General features: G+C 45.6%; 1 protein-coding gene and 1 long non-coding RNA gene across 5 annotated transcripts; one reads left to right on the top strand and one right to left on the bottom strand.

The window, feature by feature from the left end:
* Positions 1-364: 364 nt before the first annotated feature.
* LOC145713027 (uncharacterized) lies at positions 365-8,380 on the top strand. Its single transcript, XR_014135962.1, has 2 exons — positions 365-3,245; positions 5,124-8,380. It is a non-coding gene; the product is annotated as an uncharacterized LOC145713027 (long non-coding RNA).
* Positions 4,023-25,970, bottom strand: CLTA (clathrin light chain A). Of its 4 annotated transcripts, XM_078436688.1 has the most exons (7): positions 25,619-25,970; positions 17,929-17,966; positions 15,776-15,893; positions 10,989-11,100; positions 6,620-6,673; positions 5,416-5,451; positions 4,023-4,457 (listed from the first exon to the last, which is right to left on the bottom strand). In XM_078436688.1, exons 1-7 carry the CDS (start codon positions 25,833-25,835, stop codon positions 4,286-4,288), a joined length of 747 nt encoding a protein of 248 aa, XP_078292814.1. In that variant the 5' UTR covers positions 25,836-25,970; the 3' UTR covers positions 4,023-4,285. The 4 variants fall into 4 exon arrangements, with proteins under 4 accessions (XP_078292814.1, XP_078292815.1, XP_078292816.1 ...); XM_078436689.2 differs by lacking the exon at positions 5,416-5,451; XM_078436690.2 differs by lacking the exon at positions 6,620-6,673.
* Positions 25,971-26,958: the final 988 nt, after the last annotated feature.

Here is a 26,958-nt window from a genome sequence, read left to right as displayed (position 1 = left end):
AGGGACTGAGAGACAGGGAGACACAGAATCTGAAGCAGGCTCCAGGCTCTGAGATGTCAGCACGGAGCCCAACACAGAGCTCAAACTCACCGCGACATCATGACCTGAGCCGAAGTCAGACACCCAATCGACCGAGCTACCCAGGAGTCCCGGTAGGCCTGTATTATTAACTATAGTTGCCACACTGTGCATTACTTCCCCATGACTCACTTAATAAGTGGAAATTTGTACCTTTTGACTCCCTTCAGCCATTTCACCAATCCCTTCCCCATCCTGCACCTCTGACAACCACCAGTGTGTTACCTGTTCTCTATGAGCATGGTTTTTGGAGTTGTGTTTTTGTTTTTTTTTTAAGATTCTACTTAGAAGTGGAAATTTCATATGGTATTTGTCTTTCTGACTTTGCCCTCAAGGCCTATCCATGTCACAAATGGCAGTATTTCGTTTTTTATGGTTGAATAATTGTGTGTGTGTGTGTACATGTATGTGTACGTAGATACCACATTTTCTTTATCCATTTATCCACTGATGTACACTTAGGTTGTTTCCAGATCTTGGCTATTGTAAATAATGCTCTAGTGAAGACAGGGGTGCATTTATCTTTTCAAGTTAGTCTTTTCATTTTCTTTGTTAAAATACCCAGAAGTGCAATTGAACTATACATTGGTTCTATTTTTAAATCTTTGAGGAAACTTCATACCATTTTCCACTGTGGCTGCACCAATTTGCTTCCTACCAACATAGTACAAGGAGTCCCTTTTCTCCACATTCTCCCCAACCGTTTTTTGTTTTTTTTTTTTTAATGTTTTTATTTATTTTTAAGACAGAGACAGCATGAGCAGGGGAGGGGCAGAGAGAGAGGGAGACACAGAATCCAAAGTAGGCTCCAGGCTCTGAGCTGTCAGCACAGAGCCTAACGCAGGGCTTGAACTCACGGATTGTGATATCATGACCTGAGCTGAAATCAGATGCTTAACCGACTGAGCCACCCCGGTGCCCCGTCTTTTTGACAATAGCCATTCTCACTGTGGTTTTGATTTTCATTTCCCTGATGATCAGGGATATTGAGCATCGATGCATCTAGCTGTTGGCTATCTGTATGTCTTTGGAAAAATGTCTGTTCAAATCCTTTGCCCATTTTTAAATCGGGTTTGGTTTTTCTGCTGGTATAGGAATTTTTACATATTTTGGATTGACCCCTTATCAGATATGATTTGCAAATACTTTCTTCCACTCATTAGGTTGCCTTTTCATTTTGTTGGCTTCCTTTGTGCACAAGCTTTTTATTTTAATGTAGTCCCACTTTTCATTTTTGCATTTGGTGTCAGATTCAGAAAATCACCAAGACTGATGTCAAGGAGTTTATTGCCTACTGGTTTCATGTCTTATATTCAACTCTTTAATCCATTTTGAGCTAACTTTTGTGTATGGTGTAAGATAAGTGACCTAATTTTCCCAACAGCAGTTATGGAATACACTGTCTTTTCTTGATTATATATTCTTGTCTCCTTTGTCGTAAATTAACTGACCATACATTCATTGGTTTATTTCTAGGCTATTCTGTGCCATTAATCTAGGTCTGTATTTATGCCAATACTCGATTACTATAGCTTTGTAATAATATAGTTTGAAATTAAGGAGCATGAGGCCTCCAGCTTTGTTCTTTCTCAAGATTGTGTTGGCTGTTTGGAGTCTTTCGGGGTCCCATACAAATTTTAGGGTTGTTTTTTAAAAATGCCATTGGAATTTTGAGAGATTGCATTGAATCTGTAGGTTGCTTTGGGTAGTGTGAACATTTTAACAACATTTGTCCAATCCCTAAGCATGGAGTATCTTTCCATTTATTTGTCTGCAGTTTCATTTATGTCAGTTTTCAGTGTACAGGTCTTTCATGTTTTTGTTTAAAAATCCCTGGGTATTTTGTTTTTGATGCTGTTTTATAAATGGGATTATTTTAATTTCTCTTTCTGGTAGTTTGTTATTAGTGTACAGAAATGCAAGATTCCTGTGTATTGATTTTGTGTTCTGCAACTTTACTGAATTTATTAGTTCCAACAGTTTTTGGTCTTTGGGGTTTTCGATATGTCATTTTATTTGCAAAAACTGACAATTTGGGTGCCTTTTGCTTGCCTAATTGCTCTGGCTAGGACTTCCAATACTATGTTAACATTTAAAATTTGACATAAAAAGCAAAGTGGTCCAAAGAAAGAAGTTTGAAACTAAATGTTGAACACTCTACTAGAGTCCATGGACCAAACTCCCTCCTTTTTATGAAACCCCATGTGGGTGATGCAGGTTATCAGGAACAATTCTAAGTTACTACTGCTTTGTCACAAACCACCCTAAAAACTTAAGAGGTTCAAACAGTAATCATTTCTCTCTCGGATTCTGTGGACTAGGAATTTAGGAAAGGCTCTACTTGGCAGTTCCGACTCCAGGTATCAGATGTATTTGCATTTACAGCGGCTAGAGCTGGGCTAGTGGGAAGTTAGAACACGAGGGACTGGCCAGACGTTTCTCTCTGCTTGTAGTTTCAGGATCTCTCTGTGTGGGCTAGTCTGGGCTTCCTCACAGAATTGGCTTCAGGGTGACTCAAGGACTACCAGCCTGTGTAGCTTTGCGTGTTCCAACAGACCAGCTATAAGCTGTGTTGCCTTTGATCTAGCTTTGGAAGTCACAGAGCAGTCCTTTTGTCGTATCAACCAGTCACCTCTTGATCTGGGGAATGTCAGACTTTATGGATCTTTTACAACCACCACATCTCCCCTCAGGAAGCCCATCTGGTGTGAGAGAGGCAAGACCAGCCTAGATACTGCCACCAGGAGAATACCAAAAGGTAAGCTGCCCCACATAGAAGGCCATGGGAGCTCACAGAGGGGAGTAAGGGAAGGCATTTTGGAGGCGACCTTTGAGCTGGTTCTTAAGATGGATTTTGACATTTTGAATGGCATTAGCAAGGTCCAGAAGTAATAAATGGTTGAACAGCGAGTGATTGACTGCAATCAAAAGTGGCTGAAGGAGAAGGAGTGAGCAGAGGCCAGAAATGTGAGCCAGATCAAGGAATGGCCAACCTAAGCAGCTTCGAGAGGTGGGGACTTGGGCAGAAAAGTAATGAAGGTTCCTCTCCCCTCCAAATACAATTACCATGGGAGAGATGGTGAACTTTCCTTCGTGGCAATATCTACTATCCCTCCTGGGTGGTATTACAGGAGTTTATAGCAGTCTCCAACTGGAAATAGTATCAGGTAACTATAAGCATGTATTTCTGATTTGGCTTTATTAGTTGCTTGAACTGTCACCTAAAATGTGACAGGCTGAAAGGCATATAACACGTGTTGAAGCCTGAATGGAGTACACAGTCTCTTAGTGCTACCTGTCGTGTAGATCAGTATGGTCCAGAACTTTCTGTGAGGATGGCTGGGATGCTGCCTAACCACAGGCAGCCATTAAGCATATGAAATCTAGGGCTGGAAATGTATTTTAATTTAAGCACACGGGCCTAGTGTGTTGGTTAGCCAGGCCTACATGAAGGGTTTGGCAAGTGCAAGAGTGGAGTCCTAGGGCTGGCACAGACCCCAATGTGTGCTGTGGAAATTCAGAGTAACAGGGCTAGCCACAAAGTAATGCCATCCTGATTCAGGTTTACTGGGTCAATCCGATGGAATAATATATACCCCAGAGAGACCCCTGGTGAAAAATACTACCCAAGCCCCTAGGGTAGGGGACAGTGACAAGAGCCGGCTGGGAAAAATATCTGGGTTGGTAAGGGGAATCACAGCTCTCTGGGGAGCAATGGGAGGTTAATTTTCAGCCACGGGACTCCCTTTTTTCAAATAGAAACTTCTACAGCATCCTACTACATACAGATGGCAGTAACTTGGAGCTCTTTCAGTTCAGAGCAGGGGTGGACACTCCGTGGCTGTGCCTCCTCAGTGCTAGAAATGATAAAAGGAAATCCATCATCCTTTCCAATCTTACTCCAATGTGCAGTGTATCTTGAGGTCAATAATGAGACTTCATGGTTATTGTTTCTGAAACAAATTTATTCTCAGAATAATGCACAAAAGTAGAGGTTGAGGCTACCTTTGGGAGGCTTCCTCCCCCTCCTCTCTGAATGCCAGGGAGAACACAGTTGAGGGAAACATGCAATCACAAACAATGATCAACTCTAAAGACAAAAACGTTTGGTCCAAAAGAACTCAACATAATTAATCCAATTACTGTGAACAGCTTCACTGAGTAGGATTAAGATATTGCAGATGTAGTGTTTCCACAGGGTGGCTCTTCAGTGCACCAGGGGGGCCTGCTTGAGGGAGATGAGGACAGAGCGCATGCGGGAGACGTCTTTGGCCTGCTTGCTGGACTTGGGGTTAAAGTCACACAGCCGGGCCACCCGTTCCCACTCAGTGCCTGGGGACGACTCGTCTATGTCGTTTACAAAGGCTTCTTCTGCTGCCCTGGAAGCAACAATGAAATATGTTGGTTTAATGTAGAACCCCTTGTGAGCTACCTGGTGGCTGCCTCTTCATGCCTGACTGAATGGCATCTGCTTTTCCAAAGAGTAACAGCCCCTGCCTGGCTCAGGTCAGATTCAGGAGCAGACACGTGGCCAGTTCTCCCAGGCACAGGGGCCCGGACTGCTGTGTAAAATGTTGGAATACAGGTGTTTGGTGCAGGGCTCACTCTCTCTCTGTCTCTGTTGACACAGAGCATTAAAAAAGCAAGTCCTTGGCCAGCTATGCACTGCCTTCATTAACAGGAGCAAAGCAGCAGGCTGGTCAAGAATGTGAACAGTGGTTTTATGTTGGGCTCTACTGAGTTTCAAGTAAATTCAGAGACTTCTAAAAAGCCCACCGGTCACTGCACGATAGCCTCTGGATTTATCCCTCAGACCGGAGAGAAACAGGGCAGATCAAAAGGAATTCAAGACAAAGCTCCCATGCGAGCAGGCACTAGAGACTTAAAGCCATTCTGGAAGGGGGTTTGTTAGGACATTGTCCAGTTCAGCTCAAAGTTGGCCATTTTCCCTCCAGCCGGGTGCCTTGGGCCACTCAGGGCACTCTCTGGAAGGGGTGGGCATCTGATGGCTGAACAGCCAATCAATGTCAGTTGCTTTTTGCTAGGATGCTGCTCCAAGGATCTTTCACGTCAAGGTCAGCCCACCCCCCAGTTGGGAACTGGTGGGAGCTACAGCCTGAAAGGACAGCGGAAGGAGGAGGGAAGACACACTATATTCATCTACTCCGACAAGCATCACGGGCAAAGCAAAAGCAATGGAGATGACTGGTCTGTGGGGACGGGGGGTGGCACTCTCACAGGGATGGCCGTGGCAGACACTGCTGAAGCCCAGAGCCACTACAACACTGCGACTTCATGGCACACACAGTTAGGGGCAGTGAGAAAGGTTTACTTAACTGTTCTAGGCTGTAGCAAGGATGGTTTATGTTTGTGCTTAAAGGTGAAGAGAAGAAAAGAAACAAGGAGAGAAACTTTAGGTCAGATATAGAAAATGAGAATGAGCTCAATGCAGATGGTCAGTAAGCTAGACATGCCCTTGCCACTCTAGCTACACTTGGGAACGTGCAGCTGGCTTTGCTGGGCCACCCTGCTGCCCAGCAAACCCAGACTCGACCTTTCCAGTCTCCATTTCTACTCCAGAGAGAATGTGCAAAAAAATCAATCCAACACCACCTGTAAGTCCAGCATTTCACAAATCTCATTGCAAATGCATCTGGGGACCCAGGGAACCCCGCTCTGTATTCTAAAGAGATGAACGTGTAAAGGTCACAGGCCCTAAGAGGCTCTACAGCCATGAGCCTATTGTCCACCCTTCTACCCTCATCTCCCTTATATCAAGCTAGTCCTAATTCTTAAGGAAACAGCAATACTGCTCTGAAAACAAGAATCCTTAAGTACTTTTCCAGAGAAGATGTAGTTTTCTTTGGAGGAAGAAACCACAGTGGCCCACACCAGACAGCTTTGGCTATCTGGACCTTAAAAAGCTTGGGGCCTCTTTGTGCCACACTAGGGGGACAGGGCATCAGAAGGTGGCCACTAAACAATTTCCAACATATAAAACCATAGAGAAACAATTACAGAGCTCCCCCCTTACCCAATGAGACAATCTCCTCTGGACTCTGCTGCCCCAAGGGAGAAGCAACCAACCCCACATGTCGTTCTATAGAATTAAACGTAGGAAATCCTGCCTCCCCCCTCTCCCCCCGCCCCCGAATAGCTCCCAACCACGGAGCTTCCACCTGTTCCAGGTGGGGACACGTCCCGTCCCCACCTAGGGCAGGTAGGTAGCAAGAAGTTAGAGCCCACCCCCGTCCCACAGCCTTCCCAGACAAGGTCACAAATGACCCACATTTTAAAAGGGAATCTGCTTCCTTCTCTCCAAAACCCTGGATGTGCAAAAGGGCTATCGGAGTTAAAGGGAGTCACGATTCTGCAACACAAATCGATGGGTCATACCCCCAACCTTATAACTCTTAGGCAATCCCCAGAGTGCCAATCTGAAATAATTCAGAAAGCAAAGCAACTTGTGACATAACAGGAACATTAACTCTAAACAAAAAGTAGAATCAAAACAAGAAAAGGAATTAGTTTTGCAACATACACATAACCAATCACGTCAGCGAAGGGTTGTTTGTAGAAAGCTTCATCTGCCACCCTAGACAGCAAGAGGTCCAAAAGGCAGGCAAGCAGGCAGGAAAAAAGAGAGAACATTGAGAAGCAGAAACATCTCAAATCCACAGTAGAGACATGACTGTGCTCCAGGGCGCTGCTCCCAAGGCTCCGTCCTCACCCAGCAAGGCTTCAAGTGCTGGAGACCAGCAGGCAAGGTTCTCCACTGGCCTTCCCCAGGGGCGGGTTCTCCCAAGGGAGCCCTGCCAACTCCTTCCCCACCTTCTCCTGACAACGGCGAGCCTTTCTCAGCACCCACTTCCAGGTAAGCCCTTTTACAGACTCCGAATCCATCCGATCCAATCCTCAACCCCAACGACCTAGGAGAACACTAGGACGTGGTCTCACCAACACTTTACAGATCAGGTAACAGGAGGCCTAGAGATGAAGCAACCTGCTCAAGCCCAGGCGGCAGAACTCGGAAGCAGGCCGGCCTGTCTCTCTGCACTGTGCAGTAAGGCTTCTTCCCCACTGGCGGATGACCGGGAAGCCACCCCGCCTTCCCGTCAGCCTCAGGGAGTCTTGCTAGGCACGAACGCTGCCAGCTGCCCGACACCAAACACGCTAGGCCCCAAAGCCACTATCCAACTATCCAACTACTGCTTCTGAACCACCCTGGCTGAATGGAATCAGTTTTCAGTATTCTGGGAACAGATGAGGAAAAAGTTGCCGGACACAAGTGGTCTGGCGGAAAGGACTGCAGCCCAGGGTCCTGGCTCTGGCACCATCTTCCTGTGTGTCCCCGAATAAGCTGGTTCGTCCGTTCAGTCCATGCCAGACTGGACTGCCACCACAAGGTGCAGTCCAGAAACCCCAACTTCACTTCCCCTCTCTCTCACACCAGGAATGGATCAAAGTGGCAGGGCTCTATGGGACAGAAAGGGAAGGGGGGCACGCTGGGTGGAGGAGTTTACACCCCCACAGACAGGCTGGCTTATTTAGACTTTGTTCCCCCAGGCTGAATCCCTGGGCCCAGCCAGCCCACCCCATCTATTGTGGGTGGGCAGGGAACCTCCCTGCGGAAATCTTACCCTGTCCTTTGCCAGACTGGTTTTGGGGCACAGGAGCGGAAGGGGCATTTTGAAGGAAAATCATGCCTGTTTATTAACCTAGGGTCACTTATTTATTTAAAGGGAAATTCTAGTAATTTTATTTCAGTTTATTTTTAGACTCACCCACAGCCTGCCTTCTTTCCCATTTTGGTTTATACATGGGAGGTGTTTTGTGGAAATTTGATTGTAACTCTCAGTGAGTCAGCAGGAAAACAGAGTTGTTTGTGGGCAGAATGAGTGGGCGGGAAAGGAAAGGCCAGACAGCTTGTAAGCCCATAATCCTTTTAGTTTACACAAAGGGCTAAACCTAATCAATTTCAGTTTGTGCTTGCTCCTACTGGAAGAAAATAAAGGTTTAGTGACTCCAGGGGAGGCAACACTAAGACAACAAAAGCCTGAATGCCAGGCTTCAGTTCCTTTGCAGTTAGCCCCAAGACTAAAGAGCTTGTTAGTGACAGCAGAGCCCCATCCGGGTCGGGTTACAGACAAGCAGGACAAATGGAAAATCATCATCTAAGTGGCCTGTTTGTTCTTCACCCACCAGACAGAAGGGCCTGAACGCAGCAATCCTCATGGAAGCCTGTGGGAAAGGCTGCTTTCCCACAGGGTGCTCAAGAGGTGACCCACATCAATAGCCCCAACGGGGCATGGGAAAAATGTCTGCCAACTTTTAGAAGTCTTGAAAGAGGGGAAAAGCTAGCACCAGAGACCCCTGTAAAAGGGGAAATGTTTCTGTCAGTTTGGAAGGGAACATGCTCTGCGGCCGGTCTGGAGTACACACTGTCCTGACTGGCTCCCGTGGAGGAGGAATTTGTTTCCACAGGCTGTCACTAATAATTGATGGCTCTTGTGCAGTGGCATCTGCATTCTGAGTTGGGATAAAAGCAGAGAGATGCAATCTGAGGACTGATACCAGTCTACAGATGCAGTGAAGGCAAGATCTGCTGTCATCTGCCCAGCACCGTGCCTGGGCACCTAGAAGGTTTTAGTTTGGGGCACCTAGAAGTCAGGAGGCCTGACGATACAAATATAGGCCCTTGCTACCCACTGCATCTCTTCTTTCAAACTACTCTACCTATCTTTGTGTTCCCCCTTAAAAATCCAGCTGCTGCAAAAGTCATCCAGAGAGAAGGGCTTGAAACGAACACTTCATTTTCTCAAAATACTCACTCTTTACCTATGAACAGAGTTCCTTTACATATATAAATGGGACTTAGTCCCACAGGATGCTGTTTAGAGAATCAAAGACGGAGGGGGAGTGGTCAACAATGTCACAATCTCGAGGAGGGGGTGTGTGCCATTGGAAGAAGTTCCCCACGGTGGCTCTAAACGGTTCCCATGCTAGTCCATGAAAACTAACTGGAGTAAAATGTAAAAACCACCCCTTCTATCCTGGAACCCTGGTGACAATGGCTCATGTGCCTCTAGTTTTACACACTCAGAGTCTGCCCTGTGCTTCGTGACCTGGTTTTGAAACAGCTACACATTCTCCATGAGTGGCAAGTTTAAGTCTTTTCCCCTCCCTGGAACTTGGGAAGTTCACCTACGACATCATCCAACCAGACATTGTACGATTCTAAGAAAGGTACCAAAGCCCTAAACCGATGCCTGGAGGGACTAAACCTTAGAGACTGAGCTCCTGAAAACAGGAGTGCTTACTCCAAGGATAACTGATACTGTATACAGACAATCCCTTTCTTTCCAGAAGGGCTACAGTTTAGCAAAACTGGCCTGAAATTTCTGCAATTAGAAGCCTATTCCCACCATAATAATTTTTTAAGTCTGAGAATCTGTATGTCAACTTGTTTACACATCAGGGACCCTGAACAGGGAGGGTCAGCCTGGTTTTACCAAGTACTTCCGGGCAGACGGACTCCTGGGCAACTTGCTAGAATAAATGGGGCCTCACACGGTACTTGCACAAAGAACTCGCTCATCTCCCCCTTTAGAGATGTGAACTTGTATCTGTGGTAAATCATCTGGAATGAGCACAGAATAAAGCAGCCTGGACCTGTCAGCACTTCAAAATGACCACAAGCTCAGGAGAAGCCCTGGTAGTTAATGCCACCCTGAGCAACTCAATGTGAAGACCAGAGGGCAGTCCCCACCGTATTAGAACTTCACTGGAACCTGAGAAGCATTCCTAGAAAACACCTCCCCACAGGAAGGGGGCCAGGACTAGGCTCCCATTTGGCATTTAAGACACAGCCAACAGAACCAACTATGGCCAACAAGAGAAAGGTAGCCGAAGCCTACCGCACACAATGGTCCATCTGTTCTGCTGTAGGTGCCCCACGATGGCACAGGCTGGCTGGCAAAGCGGTCTGCTCCCTCTTTTCTGGCAGATTTCCAGCAAGAAGCTGCCAGAGACCAGAGCACTTAAACCAACTTCTGCCTCTGAGGCAGGAACCTAAGAAGGCGCTTTACCCTGAAAATTACAACTATCCCCAGGCTCAGTCTAGCCTAACTTTCCACTGAGGTAGTGAAGCGACCGTGTGAGAGCTGGGCTCGGGATGCAGCAGGAAGGCAAGCCATTGGCCTACATCAAGGCCAGCAGTGCTGCCTCCACCTCTCTGAGCTACTTCCAAGCAGACTGAGCAGGAGACCACAGCTCCTGCTCGGCGGGGAGAGGAGGAGGCGCTTAGTTTCTCCCTCAACTTTAGGGAGTACATCCTGAAGAGCACTTTCAAAAGGTCAATCTTAGGTCAGTTTTCTCAGACAGATGAACGCGGAGGATCCTTCGTTCTCAAGTCACCGTGTCAGAACATCCCTGGCTACTGAATTACAAAGCACATTTCCCTGCTAACGGGCCCCTCTGCCTAGCAGCTTTCAGAAAGCAAGGCTGTATTTAGGGGCTGCAACATGACCAAGTCTATAATCCCCAAAGTACTGAGATCCTGGTATATTCATGAACGCAGCCCTTCATTTCAGGGTTACGTTTTTGCATGTGGACTTAATCCATGACATAACTTTCCCTTTTGCTGCTTCATACCAATACAAGCAACACATATTAACCAAACTCTTAGCTGAAGAGCTAAATCCACTGCAACTGGGATGGCTAAAGGACAGGCTGGATTAAGCTCATAAGACCCGAGAGACCTGCAACCTTTATGTTTCAAGTACTTTTTCCAAAACCTGCAAATACATTTCACACTAAAAGAGGCAGCACGTGAGAACTACACTGGCCACTGGATATGAATTTGATTCCATCCTGGAAAGCAAGCAGTGCTGGCAGCACCGGGGACTGACCTGTTATTTGCTTTTGTTTTCTGTAGCTGCTCGTCCTGCCTCGCATACCACTCTTCTAGCTCCTTTATTGCTTTTTCTTTCCACTCTGCTTCTTGCTTCCGAGAATTGGCATCTTTGAAGGGAAGGAAAAGAAATAAAATGAGGCAAAACACAAATTGAAGTCTGTTCCATAAATTTTTTAGTCTTATGAAAATTGCTGTGTGCTGGCGGGAGACTAGGCAGGAAGGAAGACAAAATTCTGTTTTCCCTGTTTGTGCATCCAGTCTCTGATCTCAGGGATTCTATTCAAGGGGTTTCATATTTTATCTCAATCCACTGACACTAGTGGATTCACTAATTTTGGGATTTCTTTTGGGGGTGGGGTAGGGGAGGAATACTTTCTTTTTTATTTTATTTATTTAACGTTTATTTTTGAGACAGAGAGAGAGCATGAACGGGGGAGGGTCAGAGAGAGGGAGACACAGAATCTGAAGCAGGCTCCAGGCTCTGAGCTGTCAGCACAGAGCCCGACGTGGGGCTTGAACTCACGGACCGCGAGATCATGACCTGAGCTGAAGTCGGCCGCTTAACCGACTGAGCCATCCAGGTGCCCCAGGAATACTTTCTTAATAGAAAAAAGACTTTGGGGACACCAACCAGGGAAAAAACAACTAAGGACCATTCTTTAATAATGCTGTCAATATCAGTTCAGGGTGGACAATTAATATTACATCATCTAACAACATCTTCTCCCAAACTATATTTAACAGCCTAGGTTTGACAACCAATGGTTTTGTAAAACATAAGTTGGCACTCTCTTTTAACTAAAAATGGTAGAAGCACCTCTATGAAGCAGGGAGCTGTTGTTAAAATTACCAGAGGTAGAGAAGATTCAGGAATATAGCCGGTAGAATATAGATGGTAAATGTTGAGGGGGACCACAAAATAGCTACTCCTGCTTGGACTGCAGAGTGAGTCTGTGGCAGAGCTAAGACACAACTAAAGAAACTAATGGAGGACTGCTGGGGGTTGAGGTGGGGTAGGGGATCACTAACAGTTATCCAAAAGGTTCTAGAAATTAGAAGACGCAAACTTAGCAGGTTTGCCATACTGGATTCTCAAACATTTAGTTTCTCAGAACTAAGTATTCACTAAGACATTTAGCTAAAAAGACCAAGTCAGTAGAGAGCGGGAGACAGAAATGCAGGTCACATGTAGCTGACATCTGAAGTTACTCTGAGAGTTCACTTTTAAACATGTTCTTAAGGAAACACTCTCTGGCAGGTGTTTTTATTTAAAAAAAAAAAATTTTTTTTAAGTTTATCTTTGAGAGAGAAGACAGCAAGTGCGCACACACGAGTGGGGGAAGGGGCAAAAAGAGAGAGAGAGAGAGAGGGAGGGGAAGGGGGGAGGGGGAGAGGGAGAGAGGGGGAGGGGGAAGAGGGGGAGAGAATCCCAAGCAGGCTCTGCACCATCAGCAAAGAGCCCAACGTGGGGCTTGAACTCATGAACTGTGATCATGACCTGAGCCGAAGTTGGATGCTTAAGCGACTGAGCCACCCAGGTGCCTGTCGCAGGTGTTTTATAATAGACCCCTCATTGAATCTTTATAACAATCCCAAGAAGGTAAACTCTAGACCCATGCTCAGCACTGAGACAAACTATAGCTCAGAAAGTTTGAGTAACTTTTCCTAAAGGTTAAAGTCAGTGGCAGAGCTAAGATTCAAACCCAGATCTGCCTCTAAAGCTTACACGATCTTACTTCATTAAGCTGCCTCCAAAGGGAAGGATGGGAAGGAAAGCAAGCCTAGAAAAAAAAAAAAAAATCACAAGATGTGACTGGAAGGTGCTCACCAGTGCTCCAGAAAAGAGTCTGGACAGCACAGAGCCAGAGCCCGACCCGTAAGTAGCATCCTCGAGGAGGTTACAAAGCAGCGGTGGTGGCCAGTAACCCCCTGAAGGAAAGAAACTGAGCATTTGGGAGCATTTTTTGGGCCTTTGCAAGCACATTTTATAGTAACAACCTACAGAAAAGGCTGTGTCTGTAAGTACTAGAAATAGCTTACTGGCACCTAGAAACTCTCCAAAAGTTTCAGGTTCTAAAGCAGCTGTTAGCCTGTAGCCTGTTGTGTACGTGAAATGGAGAACGCCACGATGCGACGGGAAATGCTGTGAGCTGGCAGTGCGTGTGGACAAGAAACCTAAGAGTACCAAGGTTAAAATTGAAGGTCACCTTTTCAAGAGTGGTGAAATCACTTCTAAAACATTACTTTTTGACTGCAGAGTATTTGCCTTTGTGTGTAGTCTAATGATGATTTTTTTAAAGTTATTTCTCTGAAAAATTAAATAAAAATTGTGATCTGCAGATTGTAGTCGCTGCAGAAAACCACCTCTTTAAATCATCTACTTGCTTTTACAGATTTATGAAGGGACACTAGCAATAAGAATTTAGAATTCTTAAATGCTTAGTACAACAGGGCAGAGATCTAAGCTGCAATACAATCTCTGCATCTGGGCAGGAGAAAAGGGAGGGAAGGATGAAGAGTCCCCTTAGAGAGCAGGGCACATGGACGGCTGTCTTCTCTGGCAATCCCTATTACTGCTCATGGAAAGGAAAATTATTTGAGGACACAGCCAACAGCTAAGCTGAAAACGACTGATGTGGATTCTCTATTTTTAGCATCTGTGCTTTCTCACAGTTCTTGCAAGGAAAAAAAAAAAACAAAACAAAACTGAAAAAACACCTAAGGTTCACAGACCAATTTAATTCATTTGCAAAGCCACATGTTTGACTTCCTTCATAAAAACATCCTAAGGGGCCACCTGGGTGGCTCAGTCGGTTGAGCATCCGACTTCGGCTCAGGTCACGATCTCACAGTTCGTGGGTTCGAGCCGCACGTCGGGCTTTATGCTGACAGCTTGGGGCCTGGAGCCTGCTTCAGATTCTGTGTCTCCCTCTCTCTCTGCTCCTCCCTTGCTCACCCTGTCTCTCTCTCAACAATAAATAAAGATTAAAAAAAAATTTTTTTTTTAAAAAGCATCTTAAGAAAACTACAATTCACTGAACATTCCCAAGGTGCCCAATCTGGTAACTGAAAAAACACAATTCTTCCAGACACCAAAAGTGTACTCCCTCCATGGAAGACAACTTCACTAAACTTTGGGGAAAGGGAAAAGATAAAGTTGGGTTCTGAAACGTGAAAAACACTAATACCAGCTAAGTCTTGCCTCTCAGCTTACTCAGAAGCAGCAGCCAGGACCAAGGCTGCCGGCACCACGAGGACAATTTTCATCTTATCCGATGCAGGAGCTACTAGCTACACGTGGCTGTTAAAATTTAAAATTCAGTTGCTCAGTCACATGAGTCACATTTCCCGTGCTTAACAGCCACATGTCGCTAGTGGCTACCATTACTGGAGAGCAGAGATAACGTAGTATTTCCATCATCAAAGACATTACTACTGGATAGTGCCATAAAGGTTCAAATAGAAGTGTGTCCTTTGATCTCAAAGTCACATAAATTGGACTGGAGAAATAACAGACTCGGTCCTACTTCCATGTGTCAACTACCCCAACTGAAGAACAGGACTCACGTGTTTACTAATTCAGTGGTTCCCAAGAAAGAATAACGCTGACATTGTGGGCACACAGAAGAACATCGTTATTTCTAGATACACAATAAAATATTTAGGCATAAAATACGTGATGTATCTGAAAGTGGACTAGAAATGTGTGTGTATAAGACATACACACACACACACGCATTACATTTATATAAAGATAACCCAATATGACAAAATGTTAATTACTGAATCTAGGGGGTACACACAAGTTCATTTTACTCTTCTTTCAACTATTCTGTTTAATGAATAACATTAACATTTCATTCTTTTTAATGAAAAGTTGAGAAGACTGCCCCATGGCTTTATGTCCACACTGTGCCATACCTCTGCAACTCTCAAGTACAGATACCAAGCCTCCCAATCCTGACCGAAAGCGACACTCCATACACAGATCTTCACCGAAGGCCAGGCCGGCTGGCACTGATCTTGGGCTGGGCCTGCCTGGTGGGATAGTGTTCACTAAATGCCATGTGACTAAGGGACAGATGGGTCTGGACTATGAAACAGGGCAGACTCGAGCTGAATTGTGACTCCACCACTTCTTAGCTAAGTGACTCAAAAACTTATCCTGGGATTCTCCCATTCCTCACCTACCTACAGAGGTAAAAACGTACCTTACAGAGCTATCAGAACAGGAAAACAAAATTGTACATGTTTCCTACAATTTACATTTTCCTCTTAAAGCATTACCTTAAATTCAGCCTTCAAATGATAAATGGACTCTGGAGTCTCTCACATGGACAGGATACCTACAAGTTTATACAACACCCTTATAAATACCACCCCGGACTACCCTTGGGGTTGGTAACACTGATCTTATTCCACAGAGGAAGTAACAGACACTGGAAGGTTTGAGCAACCGAGTGCCCAGAGCTGGTAAGAGTTAAGCCTGGGCCTTGAACCTAGTCTTCTACTCCAAGCTCAGGACTCTTTCCACAGCACTGCTCTGCTCTTCCTGAGAGGATGCACTCAGTGGTGACTCTCCGAGCTGCCCTAATCCTCACACAAGGCCTGTGATCAAGTGACTCCATGCGGGTGGCCTCGGGGCCTTTATTTAGGTTGAGAAAGAGATCTTCCCAAATACGAGACAAGGACATTATGGCTAATTCTAGTTAAAAAGGGTAAGAGTCAAGGTCAACTATCACACTGAAAACAGACACCCAAAGACATAAAGGGATTCCTTACCAAGGGCTTCCAAGCGTTCCGTTTGCTCTTCTCTCCACTTACGGATACTTTCAGGCTCTGACTGCAAGCGATCCACTTGTGAAATAGCTGCGTAACTGTCTGTTGGACCATTACTCTCCTTAACACAAAACACAATTGTGTTCTATCAGTACCAGACGTTCCTTCCTGAAACACACTTCATCCGTGGCAGAACCCCTGGTTATGTACAGCACGGAGGCTGTTGTAAAATGTTAAAGGATTACCTTAAAAGCAACAACACAACCTCACGTGCCAATAGGGAGCTTTCAACATTACTGCACATAATCCTTACAATCTACAAGGGAGGTAGTTTTTATCCTACCTGTTAATAAATGGGACGTGAGTGGGAGAGAGGAAAATTGGGGAGGCGGGTAATAATGGACTTCCTAGGAAACAGTGTTAACGGTTTTTGTTTCCCCACTTGACACACAACTTCTGTGGAATCTTCAAAGTAACAAAGGTAAATACACAGCCCAGAAAGGCCTAGAACCTAAGGCTTCTAAATGCCATTATACAATGTAGGAAAAAGATCACTTAATGCCACCTAACCAAAATGTGAGAACTCTGGGTAAAAGAGTCCAAAAGAAAACGTGCAGTCCCTACAGTCACACCAAAGAAAAGAATAAAAAGGCAAGCAAATATGAGTCACAAGTGGGGGGGGGGGGGGGGGGGGGGCGGGCAGATTCTCTTTTATAGTGGCTAAGGTCTGACAGCTGATACACTGATAAAGACTCAAACAGAATTTAATCTTTAAGAGATTTATCTTTTAGATTTTTCACCTGTTGAACTAGGAAGTAAATTCCAAATTAACCTAACCAGACCATAAAAGATGGAAGGGGAGTTACTTAAAATATTAGTAACTAAAAAACAAACAAACAAAACTTAGTAACACTTTCCATGTGTCAGGCACATAAAAGCTTTATCCCCCAAGCAAAGTTTTTCTTCCCATTTCACAGCTGGAGAACTGAGACACAGAACTGACACATCCACTTCACAGCTAGTTAGGGACAGAGCCAGAATCTGAACGCTGTTGTGTCTCACTCTAAGGATTAAGCTTTAAACCAGGGATTGGAAACTAGAGTCCGTGCCAGCTGCCTGTTTTTGTAATTACATTTTACTGGAACACAGCCGTGCCCATTCACTTATGTTCTGTCTATGGACGCTTTCACAGCACAGCAAGAGTAGTCTGACAGAGACCTTCGTGACAAAGCTTAAAATGTTTATGACCTGGTACTTAACGAAAAAATTAGTCCATCCTTGGTTTAAACCAATTAGACTAACATCCTTCTTTAATTGGTTGAGGGATGGGCAGAAGAAACCCAGGCATAAGCAAAGCATCATGCTATTCCCCCAAGGCTATAGTGACTACTTCCACTTGGTCCAGGAGGAAACACAGAACTCTTGTTGGGTGCTTGGGAGAAGGGACAAACCTCCACTTGTTCTAGATAAAAGGACATGCACACGTGAAGCCCAATGTGCCCTGTGACCACCATTCGACCACCATGAAAAAAGCTAGAGCACAAAAATGCATGCTTGGCAGCCAGAGTCCGAGAACACTTCAATTACATAAACTACTACAACTTCTGTGTTTAAGGTAATCCAAGTTGGGCTAGCAACCGAAAGCTTAGTGAGGAAGAGGTAAAATAATGGTAGTAACCAAAAATTCCAGCCACCCCCACCCCCAATATCGTCTCAAAAGTTCAAATGCTGGCCCCACCACATACCAGCTTTGTTACTTTTAGACTACTCTCTCTCTGTGCCTCAGTTTATTCATCTGTAAAATGGGAAGAACAATAGTACAGGTTCCCCGGGTTGTTGAGAAAATTAGAGATTAAGGAGAAACACTCGACACAGTACATGGCACATAGTGTTTAGTCACTGCTACCATCACCATCACGAAGGTTCATTTCTGGAGAATAAAACTGGTAACACTAGGGCCAGGTCAGTAACATTTTAGAAGAAGGCTCTATCAACGTCACTTCTCTTCAAATCCTTCCATTCTAGCAGGTAACATACTCAATAGTAATACATCTAGGCAAGTCAAAAGAGTGGAGTCCTTTCTAGATCAGTGAATTCAAATCACAGGAAAGGAAGCCTTGACCACTATCATTCAACATAATCAGAGTACTCTGTACCTGGTAGTATTCGCCATTCATCACTCCATCAACAGCATCTGCAAGACATAAAATTCAGTCTATCAATTAGGGCTGGTCAAACGCTAGGCCAAAGCACTCTTGCATATAATACCATACTATATGCTGCAGGTACTGTAAGTTATACTAACACTATCCCTTGTTAGGCACCAGACAGAACAAATGACTTCCTGTTTAATGAAATCAAGATGTAGTTATACACAAATTACTTCACCAAAATGTGGATAAATCTGCACCAAGCCCCTAGTTCAAAACCTTTTGATCTTCTGGCCTAGAAAGAGAACACACGGACGCCTGGCAGAAGAATCTCAGAGAGCAACAGTGTCTATGAAAGTTCTGGAGAAGGCAAAGCAAAAGTGGGCCCTAGAATCATCCAGTCAGCGGTGACATGCAGCTTCATATTCAAACCAAGGTGCTTTCTTGGAGGTAAGAACTCTCCATCCTGTGCCTATAGAGACCCAGGGGTCTACACTTGACTTCTTGCTAATTCCTCCAGACTACCTGGAATTAGCCTGGGCTAGTAAGATTTGGGCATACCAAATTAAATCAGTGTTTTCAAGGACACAAGTTACAAAAAACTCAAAGTATGGTGTACAATCCAGTCTTGCACAATTAATTATTCATGAGCTAAATGAGAAGGTCCATCTGAGAAATGTAAAAAATGCCTTTTCAAGTAAGACCTAGAGACTACCAATCCATATGGTACACAATGGTGGTCCAAGGGTGCCTAGTGGCTCAGTCGGTTAAGCATCAGACTCTTGACCTCAGCTCAGTCAGGTTCGTGAGGTGGAGCCCCGTGTCGGAGTCTGCGCTGACTGCTCTCTGAATAAATAAGCAAGCAAGCAAGGAGACATTAAAAAAATTAAAAGCAAACAAAACAGTGGTCCACAAGCTAACCATATTTAAAACACAAGTAAGTACTAAGTAAGAAAATTTCCCAAACCGGGATGTCCAGGTTTGGGGATGAAGGCAGGCAGACGGACGATCTGGCAATACTGGGCCTCTATGAAAGGATGGCCTTTACATACAGCGTGCTCTGGTCTATCTGCCGGGATCCCCGTCCCACTTTTTTTTTAAACTCCATTCTGTATCTCACTAATTCAGTTACCTGATCAGCCTGCATCCTAACCCCTGCCCTGACCCAAAAGCAGTCACTAAGAGGCAATCTACAGACTGAATGCCATTCCCGTGGAGTGGCTGCTCTGCCTTCCTTCAAAATCCCTGATCCAGGCAACATAAAAATGTAGCTTCCACCTACACATTCTGCACTCTAGCTGCTGGCCGACCTACATCTACTACCTACTATGAAGGACTTCTATCATGTATCCAATTTTTTCAAACTACAACGACCATCTTGTTGCCTGGGGCGGGAGACGGAAGATAAGAGATGAACCTAAAAGACACAAGGACCCACACAGTGAAAGAACGCCAAGCAAGCAGTTAGTGTGGGCCACCATCAACAAGGCCCTCAGAAGGCACTCTATGGAAACATCAGGGCTTTCCTCGAGGCCTGGGGCAGGATGCTCTCATCCTTCCCTCGAACAGGCAAAGATTTCATTAAACCACTCCTCTGCTCTTGATTCCTAACTAATTAAACCCAACTCGAACTATTTTCCAAACCAACCCTAACATTTTATCCATTCTTTTGGTTCTCTTGCTTCTCCCAGTTACTCTCCTCTTGGCTTTGAGTATTGAAAACTTTTATAGATTATTTCCCCAGCACATCTCCCTAAGACATTTTTTTAAAAAAAAGGAAAAGAGAGAAAGAAGAAAGAAATATGTAATTTCAACGCTCAGCCCATCGGCTTCTACCCTTTAGCACACACATGGCAACTGCTTTCAGTGAAACCAGACTCCTACAAACATATGCTTTCTTGGAATTCGTTCATCTATGTCCTTAACTTCTCATTTTTTTTAGTATGAAAGAACCTACTATTGTTTCCAAGGTGCCAGGCACCATGTCCAACATTTTATACACGTTAAGTTTTAATCCTTACAATAAACCTAGATGTATCAGCCCTTCACAAATGACCTGAAAATAGGTGTAGGGTTCCCTGAAAGATAAGGTGTTCTTGAAGGGGCAAATAATTAATGACAGTATTTTCTCTCTTGATTTTTTAAGATATGTAAGAAAAAATAATAAATGCATGTTTTATGAGATAATCAGCTTTTCAAAAGTGGTGCAATACCTCAGCAGGCCAGGAAGTCGGAGGAAAGATCATCTGATACATGAATACAAACAGCCAGGATCTAAGCATTTACCTACCTTCATGGATTTTGATCTATGTTTCAACGGCTGGTTATGGTTCTTGCTTATTTCAACATAGTTCTCATATTTTTTAATAAAGCTTGATTTTTTTTCCCTGTTTTCTTTTAGAGGGAGTGTGCAAGTGGGGGAGAGGGGCGGGGGAGGAGAGAAAGAGAGAGAGAGAATATCTTTATTTTTTTTTCTTAACGTTTATTCATTTTTGAGAGACAGAGAGCATGAGCAGGGAAGGGGCTGAGAGAGGGAGACACAGAATCCGAAGCAGGCTCCAGGCTCCAAGCTATCAGCACACAGAGCCTGACGCGGGGCTCAAACTCACAGACTGTGAGATCATGACCTGAGCCAAAGTCAGACACTCAACCGACTGAGCCACCCAGGCGCCCCGAGAATATCTTAAGTAGGCCTCACACTCAGCACAGAGACTGACACAGGACTTGATCCCATGACTCTTTGAGATCATGACCTGAGCCTAAATCAAGAGTCAGAAGCTCAAGCCTGCTTAAGATTCTCTCTCAAAATAAATAAATAAACTTAAATATATATATATATATATATATATATAGAGAGAGAGAGAGAGAGAGAGAGAGAGAGAATTGCTGGTCACAGGATGTACATTTTATTTTTTTAATGTTTGAGAATGAAAGAGACAACATGAGTGGGGGAGGGGCAGAGAGAGAATCCCAAGCAGGCGCCACACTGTCAGTGCAGAGCCTGATGTGGGGCTTGAACTCACAAAACTGTGAGATCATGACCTGAGCCGAGATAGAGTCAGATGCTCAATGGACTAAGCCACCCAGGTGCCCCAGGATATACATTTTAACTAAACATTGACCACCTGACCCCTTTTAGTCTATTTCTATTACTACCATCAGCACATGACTGCCCCATTTCTCAGACTTTTCTTTTTTTTCTTTTAATGTTTGAGAGAGCACTAGCACAAGCAGGCTGGTGGGCAAGTAAGCACAAGTGGGGGAGGTGGGGAGAGAGAGAGGGGGGAGGGTGGGGAAGGGGAGGGGGGAGGGGGGAGAGAGAGGGGGGAGGGTGGGGAAGGAGAGGGGGGAGAGAGGGTGGGGAAGGGGAGGGGGGAGAGAGGGTGGGGAAGGGGAGGGGGGAGAGAGGGTGGGGAAGGGGAGGGGGGAGGGGGAGAGGGGGAGAGGGGGAGAGGGGGAGAGGGAGGGAGACGGGGGGGGGGAGGGGGGGGAGAGAAGGGGAGAGGGAGGGAGGGAGGGAGAGAGAGAGAGAGAGAGAGAATATGAATATCCCAAGCAAACTCTGTGCTAAGTGCAGAGCCCTTCATCTCACAATTGTTGAGATCATGACCTGAGCCAAAATCAAGAGTCAGATAGATGCTTAACCTACTGAGCAACCAGGTGCCCCCATTTCTCAGACTCTTAATGACACTAAAGACTGAGTTTTGGTTTTTTAAATTTTGGCTAATTTGATAGCAGGGAAAAAACTTAAGGTGGCTTTGTTGTGTCAATCTTATTTCTTGTGAGGTAGTCATGTATCTGACGTTTGATTTTCTTCCTTACTGAATTGTGAGAATTTTGCCCATTTTTGTATCTTCTGATCTCTAAATATTCGCTTTGTATTATTTGTCCTCTTATTACAAATATTTTTCCCATTGTCATTTTGTATGATTTATAATATTTAACAACTAAAGCTACTTAACTTGTATGCGGACACTATCAATTTTTCCTTTAGGATTTCTGTATCTGCTTTTATGCTGAAGGACTTTTATACTGAGATAGTCGCTTTTCTTCTGATACTAAAATAACAAAAATGCCTCTCTTTAATCCACCTGGAATTTAGTTTTTGTAAGACAGGAAGAGTGAGATGATCTTGACTCCTAGAGCTTATAATAGCTAGTATGGTCAGGCCTAAGCCTAAATTCTGGTTAATTTATTACATTTAACACACCAACTGTCCTTAATATATTTCAACCCAGGGCCATTCCCAACAGGAAGAGACTTTGATCGCTACTCCATATACAAAACTAGGAGCAACTGTCATCCCATACCTCCTCCTAAGTCACATGCTGCCTGTCCTTTAGGTCTGAAGTCTCATTCAAAACCCACTGGCAAGTGATCTGAACTCTTGTTAGTTACTGTACAGACATTCAGCTGGCCCAAGTCCAAGAATTTCCTATTGCTACAAAAACATGCATAGAGGACATTTAGGGCCTTGATTTATTAGGGTAACTAAGCTAAGTAACCTGATGCTCCAGAAGGAAACTTCCTAGGGCATCTCAGGAACTCCAGAGAGAAACAAAGGCCAGAATTAGTTTCCAGAGAAGGAAGATACTTTGTCCCAAACCCACTTCGACTCCCACATTCCCCATCCACTGGGGGTCAGGCACACATCGGTTTGAATTCCAGTGGAGACATGTATTAGCTTGCTACCTTAGGAAAACTGCTCAGCTTCCCCGATGATCAGCTCTTACCTGTAATAGGAAGCCACTACTTAGCCTGCGCTTACTGCATGGATGTGAAACTACAAAGAAGCTGGCATACATTAAGTAGGCAGTACTACTAATTATCATGCATGAGACTTCCCTGAATTCTCTCCTCCACTGCTACCAAGAAAATAACTCTCCTCCTCCAGAAAACTTTAATTCATGTGCCTCCCTCCCTCCTTCTCCAAGGATAGACTTGTCAGAAACAACAAATATTGCCTCACTGCCATAATCTCTCAGTAGCTCCTTACCCGCGGTCTCCCCTCCCTCCTTAGCCGTCACGATCGAGGCTTTTCCACAGGTCTAGACTTATGTTGCCACTTTCCTGACTACTTGCTCTTCAGTATGTGAGCCACTTCACTCAGCTGGTCACCCCCCCCCCCCCCCCCCGAAACTAACCTCTCTTCTCCAGACCTCCTAACAACCGAGGGAGTCATCCAAGGCTCAGGCCCTCCGGTTTTTGCCTGTTCCCATCCTTCATGGGAGTTTCCCCCAAGGCTGGGGAAAGTTTAAGTATGTTCCTCTTTCCTGAATCTGTTAGAGCATCCTGCCCATATATTTCTGTACGGTAACACATCCGATACAGGGCTTCCTCCTAAAATCTGTTTCCTCAGCACACCCCAAGGCCCATAAGCCTCGTAATGCCTCTCTCTCCCCACTACTCCCAAGGAATAAGAGTACAGCCAGGTAACTGTGGTATTACTACCAAGTAATACCAAGTACAGTGTGTTAACGCTTTACAGGTACTAATGTAATCCTATCAACTCTGTAGATCTGTACAAGGCAGCGGTGGTTACGGAAGCTGCCTGAAACCACAAAGTTAAACTTGGGCTCAAGCAGTCTAGGACAGCACAGAATCTTAACCACTAGAGTGCCTCTTTGAAAGGAAAGAAAGCAGAGCCCAACTAGTTCTCTAATTCCCAAAGGAAGTTGCTGACCCCTACACTATTACCGATCTCAACTGCACTGTCAGGGGACTGGCTTCAAGTCCATGAACGCTTAGGTCACTAACAAAATCCTTCCTAGAAACTAAGTCAGCAACCATCCCTTCCTTCCCTTTGCTGAAAGCTTAATGCACAGGGGACCTATCCCCTCCCTTTTACCTCTCCAAACTGCCCATCACCAACATTTGTCTTTCTATGCAGGACTCTCAGACCTAATATTTTTGTTCATTCCTTTGAGTATCTATTACGTGCTAGACACCCTGCTAGGCATTGGGGACACAACCGTGAGCAAGAGTAACACTGTCCTTGAATCAGGACAGTTTTCTAACTATGGGTCCTGATTCTCTGAACTCTGTCCTACCCAAGGCAGGCACAACTGCCTACTTCTGTACCTTTCAGAAATGACCATCTCTTATCCCACGAAACCCCTGCTGACACAACTGCAACACAACATGGTACAAAGGGCAGGGGGACTTGGGGCACAGAAATAAACTTGCCCTTTTTTCCTAAGCAACTCATTGCTCTGTAGGACTCAAGTTTTCTTTTATTAAATGAGGGAAGTAAACTAAGGATCTAAAAAGTAAATTTATGATTCTCCGGCAAATGTTAACACCACCCAACCACAAAAACCTATTCACTTAAGGCCAACTTCATCTCCTGCCACAGCCCAGTTCACAGTTCAGTCCCACCTGCTTGCTGTAATTTGCATTTTCAAGTGTATCATACATTCTCATGTAAGTTTTTACTGGGGGACTGATTTGCTTAGGAGGTACCATGGTGCAGCATAAAAACTCAAGAGTCTGTAAACATGCAGTCTCCCCACTCCTACTCACAAAGATGGTTCCGCTTGGCTGGCACAGTAATTTGAGAGTTCTGAGTCCGAATCCTTCCATGAAGAGCACAACTACAGTGCAACAAAATCTTGGTCTCCAATACTCCTTAGCGTCTCATTCCCAGCAGGTTTCTCTCATTTATGTTATCTGCCTGGCCCTTTAAGGCTGTAGTACAAGCACTCCTATCTGCCCTACGGTGCCGTATTCTCCTTTAATTCTTTTTTTTTTTTAAGTAAATGAAAACCCAGGTCTTACTTCTTCCAGCTAATTTCCTACTTCCCCATATGACTAGAAAGGTCTCTTCCACTCATCTCTTCCTTCCACCATAATTCCAAACATCACCCACAGCTAAGGCATTCAAAGGTCGGGCTGGCATCCTAAGGCTCGTTTTTTGGTTTTGTTTTTGCCAGACTCCTGCTGGGAAAAGGCCACACAGTATTCTCTCTTCACCTTTTGGAAGGCTAGTCCAGGCTAATCTTAAATTCTGCTTAGGCAACACTGCTTACCAAAGCTGTTCCTAGAGGAAGTAGAGCTCCAGAAATCCTGGCTGTAATCCGTCCAATAAATGGTAAAACTCTTATCCTTCTTTGGCTGGAGTTTCTTCCTCCAGGGCTAGGCCACCTTCCTCGAGTTCCCTACTCACGCCTCCTTTCGTCCCCATAATCCAACTCTACACCCCTGAAGTCCTTAAATGCTGAACTGTATTGCCACCTCTGTTGGTGTATATCCCCAAAACGACAGCACTATGCTCATTTTTTCTGCCTTCCTTTCCCAGTAACTGGTTCTGTGCTGGGTTCAGACTTGCCTTTAAGTCTAGCCAAACTGCGCCAATGCGGCTATGTTTCAGAGGCCAGGCTCAAAGCACAGCAAGTGCTCAATGAAAAGTTCCTGAGCTGAACCGGCTTCTTCAGGCTCGTCAGCCTGACAAGTACTTTATTTTCTTTGCTTTCTCGCTCTATCCCGTCCAGGAGCACTTAAACACACTCATACGACAGAGTAGGCTCACCGAACCTAGGTTTCTGCAATGACTGGACCAGGGTCTCGTTTCCTCCTTGCACTCTTCCTTACCCTCCTCCCCGTTCAGGAAAAAAACAAGTTACACAGAGCCCTTAGACCCACCCTGGGCCAAGTTTCTACACAAGTCCTCCCGCCCCAAACGCGCCCGCACTCTCACCCGGACCCCCCGGCGGCTCGCCGTGCGGCTGGGGCCCGGGGGCACCGCCGTCCAGGATGGCGAAGGCCTCGTCGTTCTCGATGCCCGCAATCTCGCTCTCCTGCTGCGCCAAGAAGGCCGCGGCCGGGTCTTCTTCGCCGGCACCGGCCACCCCGTTCCCCAGCGCGGGGCCGCCCGGGGCGCCGGCGGGGGCGCCGAACGGATCTAGTTCAGCCATGGCGGGCAGTTCAATGGCACGGACACCAACGATGAAAGACAAGCCAACCGCCCCACCGACACCGCGCCCCGCAGCGGCAGCTGTGGCGGCGACCGCGATCCGACGACAAGCGGGAGGGAGAAGGCGGAAGCGGAAACCCTGCCCCTATATCCGGTTGGTCTAGGCCGTGTTGGGGTGGGAGCCGAAGGGATAACAACCAATCAGAGGACAGAAATAGTTCAAGAACCACCCAATCAGCAGGAGGAGGGGAGGGCCTCCGAGGAAAACTCGTGACTCGGGCAGCGCGGGCTGTGAGGGTAGTGAGCCCAGTCAGGCCTGAGGAAGGCGGAAGTGGCTTGACTTGAAGCAGCCTTACCCACCTGGCCTTTGGGGCTGCTCTGACCCTGGACTACCATCTCGGAGGGACTCTAGTGCTGAAGGCGGAGGTGAGGTGAAGTGAGGGCGACAACGATCGGTGGATTACGGAAGAGGCAAGCTGCTTACGCTTCCTGAACCCAGGTTTCCTCGTTTGGAAAATGGGATGGAGAATCTGGCACTGCCTCCCTCCCAGGCTCCTTGGGAAGACTGAATCCTTTCAGAGCTGTTTACTGGCTTTATTAAAAATTTTGTATTTGTTCATTCATTCACCCAGCCTGGATTATTTTCACCTGTGGAGAAGCCTGACTGAAACGTAATTCATTCAGGGCCGCCTGGCTGGCTCAGTCCGTGGAGCATGTGACTCTTGGTCTCAGGGTGGTGAGTTCGAGCCCCACCGTGGGTGTAGAGATTACTTAAATAAATAAACTTAATTCATTCCGATTTTTCTACCCCACAGTATTTTTATAAAAAGCCGAAGATACCTCCTTTTATAAAGCCTTTTTGCAGCGAGTATGTCTTACCAGGGCTACGCATACATTTCTAGAACTGAAAAACTCCTTAGGGATCACCTAGGAATTTCATAGGGAAACAGGCCCCTGTGTGGGAAGGGATTAATCACCCAGGGAGTGCTCAAGAGGAAACCCAGGTCTTCTGGGCACCTCAGAATTGGTACCACCTCTTGTATGTACATACCTCTGTCAGCGAAGGACAGCAGTTTTCTTTAAAATTCCTTCAGTATAGGGGCCCCTGGGTGGCTCAGTCAGCT

Source organism: Panthera onca, chromosome D4, assembly GCF_046562875.1.
Source record: "Panthera onca isolate mPanOnc1 chromosome D4, mPanOnc1 haplotype 2, whole genome shotgun sequence".
Classification (NCBI taxonomy): Eukaryota; Metazoa; Chordata; class Mammalia; order Carnivora; family Felidae; genus Panthera; species Panthera onca.
This window is presented reverse-complemented; position numbering and strand designations above follow the sequence as displayed.

Excerpts from the sequence above, each read along its gene's own strand:
- CLTA (XM_078436688.1), bottom strand. The coding sequence starts at position 25,835 with ATGGCTGAACTAGATCCGTTCGGCGCCCCCGCCGGCGCCCCGGGCGGC. Across the intron at positions 6,674-10,988 it reads AAAACAAAAGCAAATAACAG|GGTGGCAGATGAAGCTTTCT; the intron begins GTCAGTCCCCGG and ends CTTGCTGTCTAG. Across the intron at positions 5,452-6,619 it reads GCTGACGTGATTGGTTATGT|CACAAACATAAACCATCCTT; the intron begins GTATGTTGCAAA and ends TTCACCTTTAAG.